This window comes from Jaculus jaculus, chromosome 10 (assembly GCF_020740685.1).
Source record: "Jaculus jaculus isolate mJacJac1 chromosome 10, mJacJac1.mat.Y.cur, whole genome shotgun sequence".
NCBI classification, from domain to species: domain Eukaryota; kingdom Metazoa; phylum Chordata; class Mammalia; order Rodentia; family Dipodidae; genus Jaculus; species Jaculus jaculus.
Genome location: NC_059111.1, coordinates 35,533,782 through 35,557,836, shown reverse-complemented (window position 1 = coordinate 35,557,836; position 24,055 = coordinate 35,533,782). Strand labels below are relative to the sequence as shown.

Sequence of the window (24,055 nt, the reverse complement as noted above, 5' to 3'; positions counted from 1 at the left end):
TAACATTAGACTACCAATAACATGATATATTTTATGTGCTAAATTTGAGGATACCAGGTAGGTATAAATGACTTTGGGTAGGAATCATTATCAAGTTGGTGTATAAGTGCACCAATAGTATGTTTGTTGTCCATGTAGACTGCACACACAGGGCTTTTTTCTTTGTCTGTGTAAGGTGCACGCTGAGTGGTATATATGCAATCTTTGTAGGGTGCACACCCAGCGGCATATATACTTTCTATGTAGGTTTTCACACAGGGCTTTGGCAGCTATAAGGGAGGCAAGGCTTTATAAGGTGGGAAAATTCTTAAGGAAAGATATGGATGGGGACATAATCTGTTAGCATGCAGTCTAACCTTAGTGGAAGGAGAGGTTATAGGAACTGATGGAAATAAAGTGAAATGTGGGGTGTAAGTGTGAAATTGTGTTATTTGGGTAGATGTGGCAACTTGAAGGTCTGGAATTTTGGGGTGATGGGAAAATTGGTACTAGTATCCCCTCAAATTAAAAGAAAATCTTGTGGATGCTCATGTGTTTGTATATCAAATGGAATATTGTTCACATGTAAATTATGTAAATTATCCTTTATAATTTTGCCTCTAGATTATTTGTAATACTTGTAATATAGTCTGCTGTGCAGACTGTTTTACTTGGTGCTGTTTAGGAGATGATATTGGAAAATGTCTGAGTATGCTTAGTGTAGATGCAAGTTTTCATTTGATGGTTTCAATCTGGAGTTGGCTGAATATGTGTAATGCATGTAGTAGCTACAGGCATGTGGAGCCTTCTTTTAACTGTTTATTTTAAAGCTTTATTTAGTACATTTTATATGCAAAGCCTCCATAAAAATCCAATGAAATATAGAGGAGGCCACAAAATCCTTTTGCTTCAGTGTTGACAATGGTATTATAATAATGCATGATGGTTCTTTTAAATCCATTCATGATACAAAACTGAACTATGCTAGATTACCAAAAGCATACTCATGTCAGCAACTTGGAATTTTTGATTTGCAGAATCAGGCAGAGTCACAATTTAAATTGTTCAAATATTTGGAAGATTGTTTTCCATAACAATTAGAGGGGGCTGATGAAAGCAGGAATAGCAAGCAGATGAAGGTCTATTTACATATGGAAGGCTGGAAAACCTGGACTCAGATTTGGCAGAATACACTGGAAGAGGAGAGGAAGGCATACATTTCAATTGTTGATTTCATCTAGTAGTTCTGATTACCCAGTGAACTGCTTTCAAAATATAAAATCTTGATGCTATCACAGAACTCTGAAGCAGGATATGGGGTGAATGAGAGTAGATGCATCCATGTTTAAGCTCTCTCAATGATTCTGATGTGTGTCTCTGGCTAAGACCTGCTAAATGAATTAGTACTTGTTTTTTTTTTTTTTTTCCACCAGAAAAAGTTGTCCAGTTGTCTAAAACTACCATTTTGAATCTTGATGTGCCCAATATGCATGTGCATGCCTTTTTCTTCTGACCTTTTCTCATGTTGTTTTCAGCTCTTGAGAATTTTTCTTCTGTTATTTGGAACCAATTTATATTATGAACCTTTTAATTAGCAAGGTTCTGCAAGATCAGTTTTACTCAAATGAAATGTGCTACAAACGTTAAAAGGGATTTTTGTATCTTTTTTTTTATTATTAAACGATAGGGACAAAATCCAGAATGGATGTTCAGAGATGGTATTTGAAAACTTCAAAGCTGGCTCTAGCCTTGGCAATAATTCACTCAAGACCAGCAGACAAAAGCAGCAGAGAATACACAGAGCATCTTGCCACTGTGATGTCCCAGCAGGAGTTAAAGTGCAAGTCAAAAGTTGAAGCCTTAGAAGCTGAAGTTCTGCAGTTACGTCAACAACTTTTTCTGAGTAGCATTTGCTCAGGATTATTTAAGAATGGTGAGTATATGAAATTACTTTTTGGTAATGTAACAACTTTTTCATTTCTGATTTCTGGGGCAGTCTTGAGATCTGGTCCTCAAAAGTCTGTTTAGTTGTCAGTAAAATGGGTGCAGAGCATCCAGTGAGAAGCAGGAGTATGAGCAAAGGTGTACAAGTAGAGAATATATAGCCCCTTGAGGACCCTAGTGACATTGCTCTTCAGAGTTAACACAGCATTTGTAAGCAAATGGGATATGCCAGGGAGAAAGCAAGAGAGGTGAGGAGGGAACAGATTCAGAAGGGCCTTAGAAACAGCTGCAGAGATATTTCATTGAATTACTGACCATTAAGTTGACTTTATAATTATGCTCCACTGGAAACCTTGTAAGGCTTAAATGAAAGGTGAGTATTAATAACTACACTAGGCCAGTAAGGGCAGGACAGGACTCATTTATGCCAACTAACAAGTGTTATTTCACTTGCTAGGAGACTATAAAATTTTATGAAGTAGGGGACTGAAATTCTGAAATTCTGGCAACTTCAAAAAGATCATATGGTACATCTTTGCATAAGCTCTTTCTTGGCTTTGAGTTCTGTTCATGTTAGTTTCAGACTTCTCATAATGGCCCATAATACTGTAGGTGATGTCATATCTAGTTATCTCTTCCACCCCATTTCATCAACATTACCCATTATAATATAGACTCCAGCCCTTGGAGACTCTTTCTTACCATATGCCACTATCACCTTCTCTTTAACATTTTTGTGTCTGGCTTTTTCTCTTCTTGCAGGTCAAATTCTAAATGATACCTTCTAAATGAGGACCTCCCTGACTTTTCTCTTTAGATTTCCTACCCCACACATCATTCCCTAAAGAGCAATCCCTGAGAATTGTTGATTTATGTATTTGATTTCTGCCTTACCTCCTGAGATTCTGATAAGGGGTTTTTGATTTCCCCAGCCTGAAGCCTGACATATGAGGTCACATATGAAGTGCTTAGTAAGTATGTGGTTAGAGATATGGAACATCACGACATTTTTATCCTAGCCTTCCTAGAAACAGGGAGACCACTATTAAAAGCTTTTACCAGGGTCCATCATCATGATTTGAATGTTTCTACAAAAACTCATGTTTGAATTTAATCCTTAATGTTGTGAGGTGTTAAAAGGTTAGGCCAGTGGATGTCTTTGAGATGTGACTAGATTAATGATTTAATGGGTAATCTTGAGAGTAGGTTTGTTAGAAAGGACAATTTGGCTCTTTCTGTGGACTGAATCTCTCTTGCTCCATGATACTGTGCTCTGGCCCAAAACTCTATACTGGGCAGTGTTCCCACCAGATATGGCCCCCCTCAAACTTGGACCTTTAGAACTATCAACAAAGTGAACTTTTATTTTTCAAAAATTACCATTCTGTGGTATTCAATTATAGTAACAGGCAGAAGACTAAGATGGCCTGTATGAAAAATGATTAACTGTTTATGAGAATGAGAACTTAAAGGAAAGACATTGTTAAATGAGTTCAGAGAGCAGTTAAGGGAGACAGAAGTATTAACATTAAGGCTTCTAGTCTTTCTCAAGTGCATTATAATATTTTGACTATAGACTGTGAAAATAGACAGCTTATAGGATGAAAGAAGGGCCCAGGTTTGTATGAGTGGTGGCTAATCCCTGGAAAATGCAGCAATCACCTAGAAGAAAGGTCAAAGTGTGATTAGAAAACTCAGAGATGAGCAAGCTGCACACATTGATCTATGTTGAGCATTTGGGAGGGGATTTAAGTAGTAATTGAAATTATCTATGTCTCAGAATTACAGGGAGAACTGAGCTATGGAAGTGGGAGGTTTGCAAGTCCAGTATTCCATGATTGAGCAGTGTAAGAGGCAGAGTTTTCATCATGATGTGTCAGTACAATGCACACATACATGCACAGGTGATGGAGACCACAGGAACTTCAATTTGGACACTTACCTGAAAAACCTGCTGACCTTGAATTTAGATATTTCTAAAATATCCTTATAATATGAACAAGAGTAGTGTTTCATAATTGTGAACCATGTTTCATGTTTGCTGCTCAAAAATACTCCTTGGTAATGCACTGTTTGAGTATACCCAGTGAAGAAAAGAGATTTTCTTAATTTTTTCTTTGCAGTTATAGAGTTAATGAAATGGCAAAAGTATACAAATTTACAATAACCCTCAACTATGAATATATTAAATTCTATGTTGGAAGAATGTTGCTTGCCATCAATATAGTACTGACATAGGGTGCATATGACTTGTTATATGAATGTAACTACCAACCAGTTAGAACCTGGGGGATAATTTGTATTTATACTGAACACTCTCACTTATATTGCCTATGAGAGAAATTTTCAAGAATCATATAATTAAAATCAATTTTCTTCACAGCCAGAGTTGCAGGTAGTGTTCAGCACAGATGTTTGGAAGCAATCTATCTTTCCATCTGTTAGCTCAAACTTTAAAAATAAGGGATGAGTGGATAGACTCAGAAATTAATGAAGTAACTATAGAAGAGGAGAATGCAGTGTAATCAAAGGGGGAATTAAAGTAAAAAAGGAACAATTTAATTGTATAAGATACATAGTTTGAGAGACTGACATGCTCTACTCTGCAAGAACTTTATTCCTGAAAGTCAAACTATATTATGGAGGATTTATAGTATCAAATGTTTCTTTCTGGAGTTTTACTTTTATGTTTTCAACTGTTTTTGAGGGCTCAGAAGGAGTCAGATCTCCATAAATGTCAGGTTGAATGCTTCTGGGCAGATCTAGAGGCTGGGAAACTTACTTTACAGCATCAACTATCCAATGAAGTTACTGAACAATCCAGAATTCAATAAGGCAGAGCCAAAATGGTTTATACAGCATTTTTGGAACTTAGCTATCTCTTTATTATAATTTATTTTTCTACAGCTTCTTTAAAAATATTTTTATTTATTTATTTATAAGTAGGAGAGACAGAGAGAGAAACAGAGACAGAGACAGACAAAATGGGCTCTCCAGGGCCTCTAGCCACCACAAACAAACTTAAGATGCATGGGTTATTTTGTGCATCTGGCTTTACATGATTACTAGGGAATTGAATCTGGATCCTTTGGATTTGCAGGCAAATGCCCCAACAACTGAGCCATTTTTTCCAGCCCTTTTTTATAGCTTCTTAATGAGGACTATATTGTTACTGTATTTGTTATGAGGCTAGATTGTACAGATTACTAGCACTTGATTCTAGAATTATTCCACGCTTTTATTTTACTTAAATATTCACTAGTTTAAAGAAGGAAGGAGAGAAGCAAAAAAGAAAGAAAGAAAGAAAGAAAGAAAGAAAGAAAGAAAGAAAGAAAGAAAGAAAGGGAGAAAGAAAGAGAAAAAAAAATCAAAGGAGTGAAGAAACCAGGGAATGGGGAAAGAGAGAGAAGAATCCTAGGTATCTATGATACATTTATGGGACATTTTTGTTAATTTGTGAAAGACACAATTCTCAATAGGCAACATCTTTTTTTTTGTTTCTAAAAAAATTTCCAGTTTTGTTTGGGTAAGAATATATGCATACCTACTGGGTTGATCCACTAAAACTTAGACCTATTTGCCAGTCAAGTTTAGACAGGGCCCCACATTTAGCTAATAAGAAGCAGAAAGCAATCTTTTATACTTCTGGTGGTTTTGTAGTTAGCTGTGTGTCTGTTGCTGGGATGAACTTCCAAATAGACACATTTTATGGAATGAAGGGTTTATTTCAGTGTACAGATCCAAGGGGAAGTCCCATCAATGGTGGAAGAAGCTGGGTCCCTTTCCCAGATCCAAGGGGAGAGACACAACCACGCAGCCATCACCAGAAGCAAGCCCAATCCCCAGGGAATTAGTAATCAGCAGGGACCAAGGCAGAACTCAGACTGTTTCGCATACCTTTGGCCTGGAAATCTGATCTGCCCCCAGTGACACCTCCAGCCTGATGGCTAGAAATCCAAGTATTAACAAAACATCTGAGTATATTGGAGGACATATATTCAAACTACAGATGGTTTGCCTATTAAAATGAAGAGATAGAGGCATATGAAGAGGAATAGTTTTTCAGAAAAAAAAAAAAAAGTTTCAGGAAAACATTTTAACTTCAGCCTCCTTTTTCCTATATGGTACATTGCCACATAAAGATATGGTCAGGGCCAGTGGTAGCCATTTGCTAATTAGACTAAGGATGGTGAACCAGGAGGATGAGGAGAGCCTGGATCGTTGATGCCATGCCAAGTACCCAAAGCAATTCTAGGACTCCCTTGTTAGTAATTCTTTACAATATAGCAGACAGTGGTTGAATCATCATTCTGAGGTTTCCTAGTCTTCATAGCTAAAGAAGGGCTGGTGGTCATGAATGACTATATTCCTTTTTCTCCCAAGTATCTTCCTGTTTTCTAGGAGAGATAATGAGAGATAATGATGTTCTCTAACCTAGAAGAGCTTCTATTGCAGATGGCTTTAAGTTTGCTAGGTTTTGTACATGTATGAGGGAGACTGAAGAGAAGGTATTAGTGGGTGTTTTTACCCTATATAGTAGGTGTTGATAGGATGACAGATGCAAGGATTTCTTAGGGACAAAATTACATAGGCCTTCACTAAACACAGTGAAAATTAATATTTGAATATTTGCTAGGAAGGGGATATTTTGCTTATTGCTATTGTACTTATTATTGCAGTCCGGTTCGCATTGCTGTTAGAAATCACCCAACCAAGAGCAGCTTCTGGGAAAAAGAGATTTATTTTGGCTTACAGGCTCGAGGGGAAGCTCCACGATGGCAGGGGAAAACGATGGCATGAGCAGAGGGTGGACATCACCGCCTGGCCAACATAAGATGGAGCACAGCAACAGGAGGGTGTGCCCAACACTGGCATGGGGAAACTGGCTATAAAGCCCATAAGCCCGCCCCCAACAATACACTTCCTCCAGGAGGCATTAATTCCCAAATCTCCATCAGCTGGGAACCTAGCATTCACAACACCTAAGTTTATGGGGAACACTTGAATCAAACCACCACACTTATACAATGATTTAGTATTCACAGGAGAGAAATACATGTCTAAAGTGTTGGGTGTGTGCTTTTTGTCCTAAAGCCTTAAGTACACAATGTCTTCACAAATGGTAGACTACAGGATAAACAAAATGAAGATAAGATAAAACCAAACCAAGTTAATGTATTGATTTAAATGTCTATTTAGTAAATTCCTCATTGAGTACCTGGATAGAAGTGAGGTGCAGTGTACAAAGTAGTGTAATTGGCTATGGTTGAACTTAGGCCTTTTGTCCCAGGGAAACAACCCAGTTAGATGTCTTGGGGGAACTTCCTGGTCTTCTGAATAACATTTTTCACATTTGTATCTCTCATCCCTTTTACAGCCTTCTGCCCTTAATATTAGACCCGCAGTACTCTACTGCCTTCAGAGTTCTTTCTTCTCCTCATGTAGAAGTCTGGACCCAACAAAAGGATTTTAGCTAGATTGGTGGTGACAGGATGATCACAGAAGAGCTGGGTATCTTGGCAGCCCTGCCTACGATTTACTGGGGGGTGACAACCCAGCAGCCTGGGTCACAACTACATGTTTTTATCATTTGCTTGAACACATACTGAGGAATCATTGCAAACCACTGTCTTACAGAAATGGTTGTGGCACTAGACACTTATAAACTAGGATGTTCACTTTCACAGATGTGGAAATAGCATGAGAAATGAGATCATAATCATTTACTCCTCAGTGTTTTTTTAAAATTTTAAAATTTTTTAAAAATTTTAAAGCTTTTTAAAAAAATTTTTAATTTATTTTAGAGCGACAGACACAGAAAGAAAGACAGATAAAGGGAGAGAGAGAGAATAGGCATGCCAGGGCTTCCAGCCTCTGCAAACAAACTCCAGATGCGTGTGCCCCCTTGTGCATCTGGCTAATGTGGGACCTGGGGAACCGAGCCTCGAACCGGGGTCCTTAGGCTTCACAGGCAAGTGCTTAACCACTAAGCCATCTCTCCAGCCCTATATAAACTTTTATGATATAAACCTTCAAACTTGATAATGATGGAAATCTCCTTAAAATGGCTATTGGTGGCTCACAAGGCACAGGTAGGCACCAGTTCCTGGACATGCTTGCAAGGGGAAGATGGTGGAAAATCTTGGAGAGAACTAGGACACATCAGTACAATAAGAATGGAGGGATGACTGTGTACCATGATAAGGGTCAACTCTGCCTCATCTTCCCTGCCCAGAAGTCATTACAGAGAAAGTGGTGTCCATGAGCACTGCTCTCACAGCTAGCCTAAAAGCCAGTTGCAGGGAGATGGTGACCAACACTGGTCACTCAAATCTCATCAAAACAGATCCACATGCTATAGAGAAAGCAGCACTAAATCAGACTTCTATCTTACCTGCCAAGGCTCAGGAAACATTGAGGAAGATGGGTTTGAAAGATTATTAGAGCCTCAGAATGGGTGGAAATAGCCTGAGTCACCTTATCCCTCCACCTCCCATCCACAGAGACTGACTAAGGCCTTTTGGTACCCAGAATAAATACCAATTACCTCATCAAAGACTCCCAGCAGAATTGGTGCAGAGGTGAGGTGGTATAAGAGTATAATCTTCTTTATAAAAATTTTTAAAAATGCAGTTTGGTTTAAAGCATGCACAAATAGTGTGCATATATTAGATAATATATCCTTAATTTAATAAAGATTTTAATGAAAACTTTATAGTGATTTAAAGTAATTCACAATTATATATTAGACACACTTTACTCATTATATACAATTGAATTAATCTGATCTTGAAGATATGGTAGACAAAAATAAAATTAAGGCAATTAATAGTGATAAGGCACTAATTAAAAAAATCCCATGAATGGGCTAGAGATGTCTATGAAGCCTAAGGACCCAGGTTTGTTCCCCAGACCCCATTAAACCAGATGCACAAGGTGGCACATGCATCTGGAGATTGTTTACAGTGGCTAGAGGCCGTGGTACACCCATTCTCTCTGCTTCTGTCTCTTTTTCTCTCTCAAAGAAATAAATTTAAAGAAAATTAAATTTTTTTTAAAAGAAATACTGTAATTACTGAGTATGGCAGAACACACTTTAATCCCAGCACTTGGGATACTGAGGTAGGAGGATCACTATGAATTCAAGGGCAGTCTGAGACTACATAATGAATTCCAGGTCAGCCTGGGCTAGAGTGATACCCTACTTTGAAAAAACAAAAACAAACAACCATGATTGCATCAGGACCTGTCTGTAGTAGTGGCAGAGATAAAGACTTAGAAATTCCAGACAAATGTTGGCATAGGGACTGGGTCTGAAGGAAGCAGTGGAACATCAAAGATGGTGTGGGCATGCAGGTTCCCTGATGGGCAGACTTCCAGCAGAATCCATCTTTCTTGCTGTTTCCCTAGAACAGGGTTCTGACTCTTACTGGTTCCTATAGCCACCTTCTTTGTAGAATTTTGACCCTAGGAATTTCTGTTAGATGCCCAGATATCCCTACTTTCTGTGTATCTCTGGAATACTTCCATCTTTCTTCATTCCTAATGGGAATTATTTTACCTAATTTAACCCTGTTTGAGTTAATCTTGTTTAATTTACCCTAATTGAAGTTCATATCTTTTTGTTAGTCTTGGCATTTCCTAATTGAGATGATACCTAGTCTCATATTTTCTAATTTCCTTTAGGAAGAAATCCAAAGCCTCGAACTGGACCAAAATAGCTTCAGAACTGGGACTTCTTTCCTCTCCATTCCAGTGTCTTGTGTCTTAAACCTGTGTTCTTTCATGTTCTGTACAGTGACATGTGATACTTTGTCCCTTATTTGGCTCTCTTTTTTCTTGCTTGGCCCCAAATTGTCACATGCATTGTTTCCTAACTCTGTAGGATATGTTCTCTCCATCCTTTTGCATGCCTGTGCACCATTGCTTTTGCTGATTCAGTTTTAATATCCTTTCACTCTCTTCCAACTACTTCTGTAGACCAGATTATAGTCTCATGCTGTGACTCCTCATAATATTCTGTATTTTTTCACAGTGCATGTAAACTAAATTACAATTGTTATAGCAGTATCTTGTCCATGGAACCCGAAATGGGCTTGTAGGACTTGTGTGTTTTTCCCTTGCCAGTATATCACTATGGTTAGCATAGTGCATGCCTCAGAAGGGTGCTGCTGACTATGTGCTGAATAAATATATGCAGACAAACAAGCATTAGGATGAAATGGTTCCTTTCTTTATTTTTATTATTTTTATTTATTTGCAACACAGAGAGATAGTTAGAAAAGAGATAGAGAAAGTGGGTGCACCAGGGCCTCCAGCCACTACAAATGAACTTCAGATGCATGTGCCACTTAGTGCATCTAGCTTTAGTTGGGTACTAGGGAATCAAACCTGGTCTTTAAGCTTTGCAGGCAAGTGCCTTAACTAATGAGACATATCTACAGCTCAAGAAACTATTCCTTTCTAGTTTTTATTTTCTGAAGATCAACTTACTAAAGACTGTGTATGGTGTTTGATGTTAAGAAGTTCTGCTCTGAGTGAGGCAGGTAGATATGCCAGAATGTGATCAGATCAAAATCAATGAAAAATGACAAAGTTTGCTCCTACCTGTAAAACCAAATCAGAAACTCTTAGAAGACTTTTAGATTCTGTGATTTGGGTTTAATGTGAGTTTTTTTTTTTTTTTCTCTAGCTTAACTGGAAACACATTTATTTACCCAACATTATTGTTGTTGTTAGTTTGGTGCTAGAGCTTGAGCCCAAAGTCTTATGTTAAATATATGCACTATTGGAGAATTATACTCTTAGGCCTGGATGAAATTTTTATATTGCTATTACACTTAGGATTTGGCTTTTGGTAGACTGTATCTATTTTTTTTAAATGTCCTAAAGTTTGTTTATGAAAATAAGATTATGTTGTTAATATATGATGTGTATTCTCAATATTTGGATATTAGTTCCTGATATTTCTTTTATTTTAGAAAAAAAAAGTCAACATGCTATGAGTAAATTCCTGGTAGATAACTCTGGAAAATATACAATGTTATATCAATCTTACTATCAAAGCATTATCAAAGCAACAGAGAAATTGTTGAAGGTACCCTCTAGTTTCTAGGACAAACACCCAACCAAAAGCAACTGTTGAGAGGGAAGGATTTATTTTGGCTTATAGTCTCTAGAGGAAGCTTCATGATCCAGGGGAAAGCATGCCATGAGCAGAGGCTGGGCACCACTTCTGCCACAGCAGGTGGAAGAGAGCAGCAGGTGATCTAGACAAATAAACACTGGTCAGCGAGGGGCTAATAAACCTCAAGGTCCACCACAAACAACATACCTCCTGCAGCAAGCATCTGCCACACGGTTGCCACCAGCTGGGGAATCAAGAATTTGGAACACATAAGTTTATGGGGGACTTCTGCTTCAAAACACTACATTCTGCCTTTGGCCAGCACAGACTCATGATCATCTCAAGATATGCAGCCAGTCCAACTATAAAAGTTCTCATAGGTTTTTTTTTTTAATTTTTTTTTTTTATCAATCAGAACACTGTTCAAAAATCCAAAGACCACTGTCTCTTAACAGTGGGTCTGTAAAACCAAAACACAATTAAATACACATAATTGCACAGAGTAATCATTCCCCTACAAAAGACAGCATTGGACATAGAGAAAACAGATTGAGCTAAGGCAGGATATGAAATAAACAGGACAAACATCAAATCATGTAGCTCAAATGTAACATCTCTTATCAGTGATGAAGACTCTGTGGTTCCAATTCTGCCCCTCTAACTGAGCCTCCCACAACCCAGGGAAAACTCAGTCCTAAGCTGGTAGCTCTCCTTGGTGGCTCTTCTGTAGTCCTGGCATCTCCAAAATCCTTGGATTTCCTCTACAACCCACGTCATTCCTCCATTAGGACTTCTAACAGGGACTCTAACAACACTACCTCATATTGCCCAGTGGCCTTCTCCTGATGAATCACACTGCAAATCAAAATGACCTTCTCTTTTCTACATTTGTTATTTGTCATAGTCAGGTCCACGTTTCTGGGATGAACTTCCAAACTAGGCAGAGTTTATGGGATTAAGGGACTTAGTAAACCTTGCAAATTCAGGGGAAGTTTCATATAGTAGAAGAAGCTGGCTCCCTTTTCCAAAATTATGCAGAGAGAAAAGCACCACCAGCACCATCAAAAGCAAGCACACTCTGGGAACCACAGCAGACTTCATGCACTTTGTATGCCTTTAGACTGAAGTTCAGATCCATCCCCAGTTACACCTTAGTTTTGGACTCCAGGATCTGCCCCTAGTGACACCTCCTCCAGTTGGGCACCTAGAAATCCAAATTACAGCTTTAATAAAATATTTGATTCTACTGGGAAGCATAAACTCAAACTATCACGTTATTCTTCCAAAGCCAGTACCAGGAGGACTTTGCTGCTGACTTGAAGAGCTGGAAAACACCTTCTGCTTTGCTGTCTTCCTTTATGTTCACTACTTTCAAAAGAGTCAACATTCCTCCTGCTGTCTCAATAGAGAACAGCTGGCCTAATACCAATGGTGGTAATTTCTTAAACAATTTCAGCTGAAGCAGGCTGCTATCTCTTACCCAAAACTTTCATTTATTTCTGTCATATCCTTCTGCTCTGTGTCTGCCATTACTTGTAAATTTAACTTTGCTCAAGTTCTTGGGACACAGACAGAGCATAGCCAGCCTCTCACACAGACTACCTCCAGCTCAGTCCTGACAAAGCTCTTTTTTTCCCCTTTATAAGCTAAGCCTCAGAGTCCACATTTCTTTTTTTTTTTTTAATTTATTTTTATTTGAGAGCGACAGACACAGAGAGAAAGACAGATAGAGGGAGAGAGAGAGAATGGGCACGCCAGGGCTTCCAGCCACTGCAAACGAACTCCAGACGCGTGCGCCCCCTTGTGCATCTGGCTAACGTGGGACCTGGGGAACCGAGCCTCGAATCGGGGTCCTTAGGCTTCACAGGCAAGCGCTTAACCGCTAAACCATCTCTCCATCCCAGAGTCCACATTTCTTACTGCGTTTATTTCTTTCTGCTCTCACAACTGTGGTCCATCATGTTTTATGTTCAGCACTACAAGGCATCTCCAAGGTTTCAAGTAATTTTAAAGAGATCTTTTTTTTAGGGAAAATATTTTGGCATGCTGGAAATAAACAGAAAACCTTAAATCTTATAGAACTCTGTTATTATACTAATAATTTAAAAATATGCACCATATTAAAGCAAAACACAAATTCATCATTATAAGCAGCCACATATTGTAGACAATCAGACAAAACTAATGTACATATAAACAAGGTTTCGTATTCACACATGTGGAATTCTATACCGTGTACTTGTTTATGTTCCAGGTCACACTAGAAGTTGAAGTAGCTTGAGTGAATTCCTCACAAGAATATGCACATAGGAATGTGTATCAGTAAAACTGTTACACAACCAGCAGAGAATAGTGCAGAGCAATTTCCAGTATGCATATGACCCACTTTGTGTGGTAGGCCTATCAAAACAAGGGTGTGATTGCAATTTTCATACTGCTGGAAAATGGTGATCTTTTCACTTGAATCTTCTGTTTGAGAAAATTGTTTACATGAATTTTATATTTCAATTGTTGGTGAACATTTTGTAACTGTCATGTGATAATGATACAAGAAAGTCTTTGCTTTGCAATATATGTGCTATGGAGACACTGAGGTGCTGTGGGCTTGACCATGATCTTAACCATGAACAGATGCATTGTTTCATATCATCAGTTACTTTGTAGAAAATTCATGATAATTTTCTTTGTTTTTAGCATTCAACTTTTCTCAGAGTTGGTGAGAAATATTGTGTATGCATCACTACTAAATGCAGAGTACACTTGCCAGTGGTTGTGCATTAAAGTGAACAAGAAGCAACTAAACTCAGAAAATCCATTTTTTAATGTTTTCAAAAGCTTAGCAGTAAAAATACTCATTACTTTTAGAGTAGGAGTCTCATGAAGAACAGAGACTAACTCATTACTTTTAAAGTAGGAGTCTCATGAAGAACAGAGACTAAATTGCTTTTGTGTCCTTAGTAGAGATCGTGAAAACAGTGGGTTTTCAAAGTTGTTTCCGGGCTTGATATCAAAGATAACCTGCATTTAACTTAAGTTGTCTTTAGTGATTAAACTTGTAAATATGACACAGCAAAAATTATATTTATGATGGAAGGAGAGTTTTTGTTTTTTTTTGAGGTAGGGCCTCAGGTTGGTCCAGGCTGACCTGGAACTCACTATATAGTCTCAGGGTGGCCTTGAACTCTCACTGATCCTCCTACCTCTGCCTCCCAAGTACTGGAATTAAAGACATGCACAACCATAGCTAGCAGAAGGAGAGATGTTAAATGTAATATATAAGTAATGTTGACATTTAATATCTATTTGATATAGCTTGAGAAAGTAACTGGTAAAAATTTAAACTGCTTCTAATTCTTTGATGTTTTCCATTTGTAGTATTTATATTCTTATAATTTATCTTTAAAACAGAAAATACTTGAGGCATCCTTTCTTGCCCATTGTTATTCTGGAATTCAGTATAATTTTCCATTGCTTTCTATGAAAAAATATTTTTTTACAACATGACCTCATTCTTTGACCCTGTTCATAATAATTAGATGAAAATTTGCATATTTTGATACCCAATTTTGTTTATATTTGATTGTGCTTTTAATAACTCTGAAGCTATTAGTACCTGTGTGTTCTTACAAAATATTAATTGGTTTTATTCAGTGAACCACAAGGTGCCTCGTCATATCTGAGATTTCTGATCAAGAGTCAGTTCCTGCTGGTTGCTGCTAGTATGGCTGAGTCAGCCTCTGCTGTCTGGCAGGCTGGAGAGGCGGTGAGCTGCAGCCAGAGAGCTATGTGTCAGGGTGACTTGCATTTTTCCAGACCCTCTGAAGCTGCTTTTTTTTTTTTTTTTTGAATTTTTTTTTGTTCATTTTTTATTTATTTATTTGAGAGCGACAGGCATAGAGAGAAAGACAGATAGAGGGAGAAAGAGAGAATGGGCGCGCCAGGGCTTCCAGCCACTGCAAACGAACTCCAGATGCGTGCGCCCCCTTGTGCATCTGGCTAACGTGGGACCTGGGGAACTGAGCCTTGAACCGGGGTCCTTAGGCTTCATAGGCAAGCGCTTAACAGCTAAGCCATCTCTCCAGCCCTGAAGCTGCTTTTTAAATGCACACCTGTCTGTGATAGTGGACCAGTAGTGACAAACTGGTGCTCATTTACTGTTTTTTTAACAGTAAGTAATAAGCAAACGTAGCTCGTTAGTATTTGGACATCTATGTTAGTATGATGGGTTCACATAGGTATGAATTGGAGGTACCATAGTCAGATTTAGTATCTTAAATTATTATTATTGTTGTTATTATTATTTTGTTTAAAAGACTTTCCAAAAGTCCTTGATTCTAGTATTGGTATACCTAATGCTATTCTAGGTGTGGTGCACAACCTTGGCTGTAAAATTGGGGTCACCTGATATCATGGTCAAGCCACGATTATGTCAGAATCTTGTGGCAGTTGTGGGGGTGGAATTTGGCATCCGGATTTTGGTTGGTTGTTACAATCTAGATTATTTGAAAATACAACCAAAACTTAAGGGAACATTTATTTTTTATATTAAACACTTTTATTTGTCAATTTATAATACAAATGTCAGCTATTTGTAATTCTTTTTATCTTATGTCGTATATTTTGCCATACTATTATATATTAGGAAAATGGAATAATCTTTTCACTCTGCTTCTCTGAGCTAAGAGTTTTACTACTAGGCATATTCCTATTGCCATGCAGCATTTCTATTAGAAGAACTGAAAGAAAGGAGATAATGGAGACATGGTGGTCAAAAGGCTCAGGTTTCAGTTACACTGCATGAGAAAGTTGTAGGGACCTGTTTTACAACATAGTGATCATGGTTAGTAATAGTGTATTATTCATCAACATCACTAAAAGATGAGGCTGGAGAGATGGCTTAGTGGTTAAGGCACTTGCCTGCAAAGCCTAAGGATCCAGGTTTGAGACTCCCAGTACCCATTTGTTTGCAGTGGCTAGTGTCTCTCACATACCCATTCTCTCTTTTTTTTTCTTTCTCTCAAATAAATAAAATATTTTTAAAAATTGCCAAAGGAGCAGATCTTAAGTGTCCTCTCCCTCCAAATGTTTATGATATGATGTGTGTGTTAGTTAGTTTGACTTAGTCATCTCAAATGCTGTTCATCCTAAAGATATAAAAATGATACTTGTCAGTTTTACTTTAAGAAAGTTGAGTGGATGAGAGGCACAGACATGGGCCCTTTGAAGGATATGCAGCTAGCTAGACATACTTGTACATTAACTCTAGTTGTGAGACTTGACAAAATGAAAAGTACTAGTTATAAAGTACAGTGGAACGGTGGCAGCTGGACATGTTTTTATACATTTAAATATGCTGATGGCATAGCTGGGTTTGGATTTAGGCTCCTGGTTGGAATTTCAAGCTTAATTGTGTGAATACTTACTTATAAAATGAAAACTGGCATTTTCCAGCTCCTTTCTTATTTTCTTTATTGTACATAGTAGTACATACAATTTCTTCCAACTTCAAAAGCCATAGTAGTTCATCCTTGTTATTCTATCACTTGGGAGGCTGAGGCAGGAGGATTGCCATGACTTCAAGGTTAGCCTGGAATACAGAATGAGATCTTATCTTTCTTCTTTTCAAGGTAGGGTTTCATTATAGCCCAGGCTGTCCTGGAATTCACTAGGTAATCTCAGGGTGGCCTGAAACTCACTGTGACCCTCCTACTTCTGCCTCCCCAGTGCTGGGATTAAAGGCATGGACCACGATGCTCATTTAAGGATGAGAACTTATCTTAAAAGCTGAAAAAAAAATAATAAGATATCTTTTTATAATAGGTGGCAATTCATTTCTGCAATTCTGTGATATTTATTTTGTTATACAGTTTATTGACTAATTTGTGGTAATAATGGTTTTATATTTTATTTTCATTTATTTATTTATTTGATAGAGAAAGAGGAAGAGGGCAAGAGAAGAAGGGAGGGAGGTAAGGAGGGAAGGAGGGAAGGAGGGGGGAGGGAGGGAAGGAGGGAGGGAGGGAGGGAGGGAGGGAGAGAGAGAGAGAGAGAGAGAGAGAGAGAGAGAGAGAGAGAGAATGAGAATGGGCATGCCAGGACCTTCAGCCACTGAACCTGGGTCCTTTGGCTTTGTAGGCAAACACCTTAACTGCTAAGCCATCCCTCTAGCCCTGATAATAATTTTTAAATGAAACTCAGTGTTATTGTTACCATTCTGTGATGTTTATTCTTCATCAGTAATACTTAGCAACAGATGATATATTAAAATGCCTCTTCACAGGGTGTCAAGTCCCTTTCTGCCCATCTGTTCCATTATAGGTGACTACATATATAACCTGACTAAAATTTTATTGACATTACAGTCCAAAATTTTGGGTCAGCTAAGGCAGAGTTCTTCCTATCACATGATTTACATGTAAATATTTAATCAATTATGAATACAAACAACTATATCATCTTTAGCTAAAATTACATGAAAGTTTGTGGTAGCATTGTCTTAATTCACAGATTTTTGTTTTAATATTTTTTAACAAGAATATTAACAGAACTTTTAGTACTTGAATTTGCTTAAAGAGGTTATTTTTATTGTATTATTATTTTATTGTTATTAATGTGTAACTCTCACATTAATTTCACCTGGTTTTCATTTTCTATCCCATCTCTATTTTTAGCAAAAGCTATAATCTGATTATTGGGTTTTGTGCAATTTCTTAATTATTTAATATGCAGTGTTCATCCCTTCAGAGGTGAACCCTATAAATTCTTGTCTATAAAACATTATTTGTCTTTGGGTGTTTTGGTAGCCCCTTTTACAAGCTTGTCTGCCACCCATGTTTGCTTTTCAGTTTTTTTTTTTTTTTTAAGATTTTTTTTAAATTTTTTTTATTTATTTATTTGAGAGCGACAGACACAGAGAGAAAGACAGGTAAAGGGAGAGAGAGAGAATGGGCGCGCCAGGGCTTCCAGCCTCTGCAAACGAACTCCAGAGGCGTGCGCCCCCTTGTGCATCTGGCTAATGTGGGACCTGGGGAACCGAGCCTCGAACCAGGGTCCTTAGGCTTCACAGGCAAGCGCTTAACCGCTAAGCCATCTCTCCAGCCCTGCTTTTCAGTTTTAACGAAGACACAGTTAAGGTCATATTTGAGACAGAAAATAGATTCCACTGTCTAAGTGAAGATTCCATTAGCCTTCTCCATTGTGCCCAGAGTCTCTTTTCAGCCTATATATACCTTCTCCTCCAACTCTCCCAACTTTCCTGTCTCTGAGCTATTGTCACAGCCCCAGCCTCTTGCTTCTCAGAGCTATTGCCTAAGCCCTTGCCTCTGTGCCCTTGTTTGTGTTTCCTCCTGGTATGAAAGGCAGACTGAGGAAGCTCTGTCATCCTTAAACATTTACATAATGTAAGCTCTTTCTTGCATGTCCACCATTTAAGTTAATTTCTCTGTGCCCTTTCAGCATGTCTCTTACAAACCTGTACTTGGTCATAAGGATTTGTTTGCCTAATAGCAATGTAAGCTATTAGCCTGTTTTTATTTGAGCGTCTTGAGAGTTAACGCCTTGTCTTATTTAAAAATTTAGTCCTTTTTAGTCCCGTTTCCAACACCTTTACATTGTAATATTCAACATGGATTTAATAAATTCAATTGAAGGTAGTGTCAGCTGTGTGAAATCTCCTATTCTGGTGAGTGACAATGTATTTAATTTGTTTTAGCTTCCCCCTGAGAATTGCATGTGACTTTCATGTTTCAATGGTAAGTGATAATGCTTCTTTTTTTGGTCCAAAGCAATGGGGCTGGCTAGGACTTCCATGGTCTGAAAATTCTGAAACAGAAAACACAAATGCCTCTTTCTTCCCTCTAAATTGATTTGCTGCAAGTGTTTTATAGCAGTAATGGAAAACTAACACATTGTTTTATTATTAATCTATTATCTCATATATTATATCACATCTTTCAAATACTTTATTTCATAGTGAAGAGAAATTCATCTATTGCCTTGATTCAAAATTGGTATTCATTTTTTTTTTCATTTCTATATTATCTAGCAGCCTGCATTGTTGACAATATTTTCAAGTAGTTTTAAGTTTTTAGAGGAAACTAGTTTATGAGACTCCAAAATTAAATAAGCTTTCCTCCTATGTTTTTAAAACTTTTTTGAAATGTCATTATAATATCCATTGAGCATAAATTTCTGAGCTTCCAACTTGTGCCTTGTACCCTCCTGAAACTTTAGGGTATAGCAGAAAGTCAGATGTAGTGCTTTTACTTTGGGATTTCCAATCAAAGGCAGATGAGAAATTTTCACACATAACAGTTTCTTTAGGAGCCATTGCAGAAGACACTGGTATTATCTAGGTCAGCGAATGCTTTTGGAAGAGAAACACTTAAATTAAAATGGGAAGGTTGACTATCTACTTGGAATATATCAGTTTTAAATGAATGGAACATGTTCTAGGTATAAGAATGAATGTAAGGTGTGATTGACTATAGAAACAGTTTTCAAACTTGTATGTACATAAAATTACCCAAAGAGGTTGAAGAAATCTTCCTAGATGCCACTCTGAGAGCACCTATGGTTACTTGGGAAACCACTGCATGGGATATTTTCATCAGATGGATGATACAATGAAGGTTATGATTGTGAAGGCCAGTGATTTTAGCATGGGTCCAACTGGCAAAGGTGAGATCTGGATGTGCACAGAGGGGTTAAAGTCATTGCTCTCTTACTATCATTAAGCAAGCATGTGTAATAATCAGCAAAAAAAAAAAAAAAAAAAAAAAAGACAAAAGGAAAAAACGAAAACGATAAGGCTAATCAGGTACAAGGAAGTCCCAAGAAAATTATGTCACATAAACTCAGTGAAGAGAATAACTTGAATGAGGAAGTGTATGGGGTAAAGCAACTGGAGCCAGGGGACATGGTTCAGTGAATAAAGTGCTTGCTGCATAAGCTGAAATACCTGAGTCAGATTTCCACATAAAAGCCAGAAATTGTGGAGGGTTTCTGTAATCCCAGCATGATGACACAAATTGGGAGATGGAAAAAAGAATACATCAAAATTACCAGATGACCACAGAAGAGCTAGCCTGGCAAATGCAGCCGTGAACAACAAGAATAAGAGACCCACCTAAAAAACCTGAGATGGAAGATGAGAATCAATACCTGAAAGTTGTCCTCTGACCTCCACACATGTGCCTTGGCACATTTGTACTCCCTGACATATACAAACATATACATATATATACCAAAAAGGAAAAATAAAGTTAAAAACTGTACTTAAACACATGAAATAAAATAGTTTCATAGAATATAATTGAAAAGGCAAATGTGGGCATGTAATTAGGAAATGTTTCTGAGAAGAGGGGTCATGTGACTTAGGCCCAAAGGAAGCACAGACTTAAATAAACAATGGGTATATGAGCCCAGGATAGGTATATTGTTTCTGGGATGGAAAATATGATTGTTTTGGTGATCTTTGAGCTTTATTATATCAGTATTGTGAAGACTTTAGAAGATTACAGACCATGGGTTGGTAAAAGATGCAAGGATATTGCATTTGATATAGGAGAGGGAAAAAGCTAAAAGTAGTGGCCTGAGAAGAACAGACTTAGAGACCAAAAAGGGAAGGTCCCCAATCCATGCATTTTGAAACAAACAAAAATAATATAATTTATTGAATAACCAACTAGCCGTAGGGTATGATGAAAATGACTATTCAAATGAGATTCAAGATTTTAAAAAATTGGTTGTTTGAAGAGAAATGAAAGTATTTTTTTTTCTTTGACATAGAGATTCACTACATAACCCATGCTAGCCTAGAACTTGCTTTGTGCCCAGGCTAGGCATGAACTCATAAGCATCCTGCCTCAGTTTTTCCAGTGCTGAGAGTACATATGTATACTACCACCTGTTGTTTGAGGTAGAATTCTTTTTGTTTAATAGTGATATTTTTACATACAATTTTAGTGCTCTAGTATTTATAAGATCTCAAAATTCACATTTTGAGGCCTACAGATATGGCTTAGTGGTTAATGTGATTGCCTGCAGAGCCTAACAGCCTGACTTCAATTCCCCAGTACCCATGTAAAGTCAGATGCAGAATGTAGTGCATGCATTTAGAGTTCATTTGCAGTACCTGGAGGCCCTGGCACACCCATTCTCTCTCTCTCTCTCTCTTTCTAATACACTCTCTCTGTCTGTCTCTCTCTTTGCTTGCAAATAAGTAATGTAAAAAAATATTCACCTTTTGAGAGGGAAAGGGAACGTATATTTAACGAGCCAACCTATATTCATTTTTTTTTGGTACCTGCAAGACTACCACATATAAATTTTACATAAATGAAACAGGACCTTGAAGATATGTCATTCTGATCCCTCTGGGCAGTCATGGGTCAGAGCATAGTCATTTCACCCAGGTAAACAGAATTTATGGTAACTTTTAGCACTCTGAGTAGACAGTAGGAAAGTACATCAAGACTGAATGGTATGCACTGCAGGTTCTATTACAGTCTTTATCACCTATGAGAAACACTGCCATTAGTCACTAGAAAAGAAGATTAAAATTTATTTTATAAATGTTTTGTATATTTTAGGACTGCAAGATTATTTCTTTGGAGAAGCTAAGTTATTTGAAGATGCATGCTTAGCTGTTATCTGGGGATAGTCTGAACTGTCATTGATTCTGAAATAAGTAGGAAAGGTGATAGAGCTCATTATGTTATTTTAAATAATAATGGCAAGAAATAGTAATGACCATGATTGTCTGAATTTTGTGGAATTTTCCCCTCTTTAATAGAAAATTGTTTCCTTGGTATCTGTGATTATTAGTAAGGTTTTTTTTTGGGGGGGTGAGGGAAATTGATTCTAGTATTGCCTACCAATCTTTTTGATATCTTTATAACAAGGCCTACATTTCAGTCTGGTTTTAATATGTGAGATATATAAAAAAATAAAATTTTGAAACTAGAACCCATAAGCTATGAGAGTATTTATGACAGACAATAAAAACTTATCAGAGCATACTTTATATGTAGGCAGGCAGCTCAGATTTGGGGCATCCTGTAGAAGTTTCCAGATTGATACTTCAGTCTGATTCACCTAAAGTGGTATATATCAATGAAACAAAAATGTATTTGGCTCTAAAATCAGTGGCTATGCAAAGGAAAGTCTGCCATTGTTGGCTTATCTTTCTACATTATCATCCAATAAGATGGATAATATTTAGAGAGCATGATTGATAGGAAAATGGATTAGGAGGTGAATGAAAATTACAGATATCTTGCAAAGTTTTCAAGTGTGATGTAGTCAATCTGCAATTTAGGCCAGTTTATGGATTGTAAGGTTATGGGAAACTCAATGAAAACATATTAGTGAAAAAAAAATTCCCAGCACTTTTAAGTTTCTTGCTAGACTTTCTGGAAGCATACTTGTGAATGTGAATAATTAGAGCTGAGGTCAAAGCAATGTCTTCGATGAGTTTGTAGAGCATAAAGCCAGGTAGATTCTCTTGCAGTCTCACTCAAGGATAGATGAGAGTCTTTGGAGGTGAAGGCTGAACTTGAGGCCTTGATTGTGGAAAGAGAGGTGTAGTTTGGCATCTATAGTGCTGAGAGTGGGCACTGAATCTGGTATATTGGTCACTTAATTTTATTGTCTTTAAGAATACTTAATTTATTAAAAAAGCCACATTCTGATGAATAGAAATTATGTACATGGTTTCTTTTATAGTGGGTTGTGTCTGCATTTTGATGTCCTCTGTGTGTGGACCTCTTGTGTGATGTCTGCTGTGGTATTGATATTATAGTACACATGTCCTTCTTCATCCTTACACTTCGTGTTTGTTAGAAATTGGTATATGAACCATATTAATTCTTTACTTATACTGCATGTGTTTGTCCTCACAGTAACAGAATACAAAGTGTGATAGTTCTTATCAGCTCTGTCCTCCTGACTTCCTATAGAGCAATCACTGTGCTCACTTATTCAGTGTCTATGAAGTAGACACTGCAGAGAGCATACAGAGGTTTCAGAAGTCTCATCCTGCACAAGGAATTCCAGAGTTTAAGTGGGAACAATATCACACCATTAGTGATATGCAATAAGCCTTTAAGATCCAGGGAATGATTATACTATTCACAGAAAAATATATGTCATTCTTGTGTCTCAAATAACAGAACTTTTATTAATCTTTTTGGAGGAACTTCAATGATCTTGAAAGGAGATGAGTTAAATTTAGGGAGCTATGCATAGCAGACTGTTTTATGTAAGTGGTAAGACTGTAAAGATACAGAAACCTATTGGAAATAGTCTGACTATGGCATAGAAACTAATATGAAAATCTGTGGTAAAACTTATTATGGAAAGGCATGACACTAGTCGAAAATGGGACTTTGCTGTTGGTAGTGAAGAGCCTTGGGGGATTTCCCAACAGGAAAATAGAAATGGGACCTAGCATTTATTTGGTATATGCTATACATATGACTGGTGGTATGTTTTCTATAAGCTATTTCTTTATGTCACCTGAGGGATAATTTTATGTAGGCAGAGTAATTGGACAGGATACAACAACCTCATGGTCCTGTTAAGTTGGCTGTTTATCTGTAATTACTTTGGTATGAAATATGGATATGACATGAAAAGGGTTTTATTTGTTGAATAATTATTAATGAGCTCTTTCTGAGTATTACCTTCTCAGGGATGTAGCAATAAACCAGAAAGTCTAGGCTTTAGTTGGAGCAAACCTTTTTTTTTTTTAATTTTTATTAACATTTTCCATGATTACAAAATATATCCCATGGTAATTCCCTCCCTCCCCACGACCACACTTTCCTATTTGAAATTCCATTCTCCATCATATTACCTCCACATTACAATCATTGTAATTACATATATACAATATCAACCTATTAAGTATCCGCCTCCCTTCCTTTCTCCACCCTTTATGTCTCCTTTTTAACTTACTGGCCTCTGCTACTAAGTATTTTCATTCTCACGCAGAAGCTCAGT

At 37.4% G+C, this 24,055-nt stretch overlaps 1 protein-coding gene across 1 annotated transcript in view; it reads left to right on the top strand.

The window, feature by feature from the left end:
- Mei4 (meiotic double-stranded break formation protein 4) overlaps positions 1 to 24,055 on the top strand; it is a 193,792-nt gene that overhangs the window by 32,173 nt on the left and 137,564 nt on the right. Inside the window, exon 2 of the mRNA XM_004660399.2 lies at positions 1,667 to 1,912. Within this exon, the coding sequence (XP_004660456.1) occupies positions 1,681 to 1,912 (232 nt within the window). The 5' untranslated portion in view covers positions 1,667 to 1,680. The remainder of the gene's footprint in view (positions 1 to 1,666; positions 1,913 to 24,055) is intronic.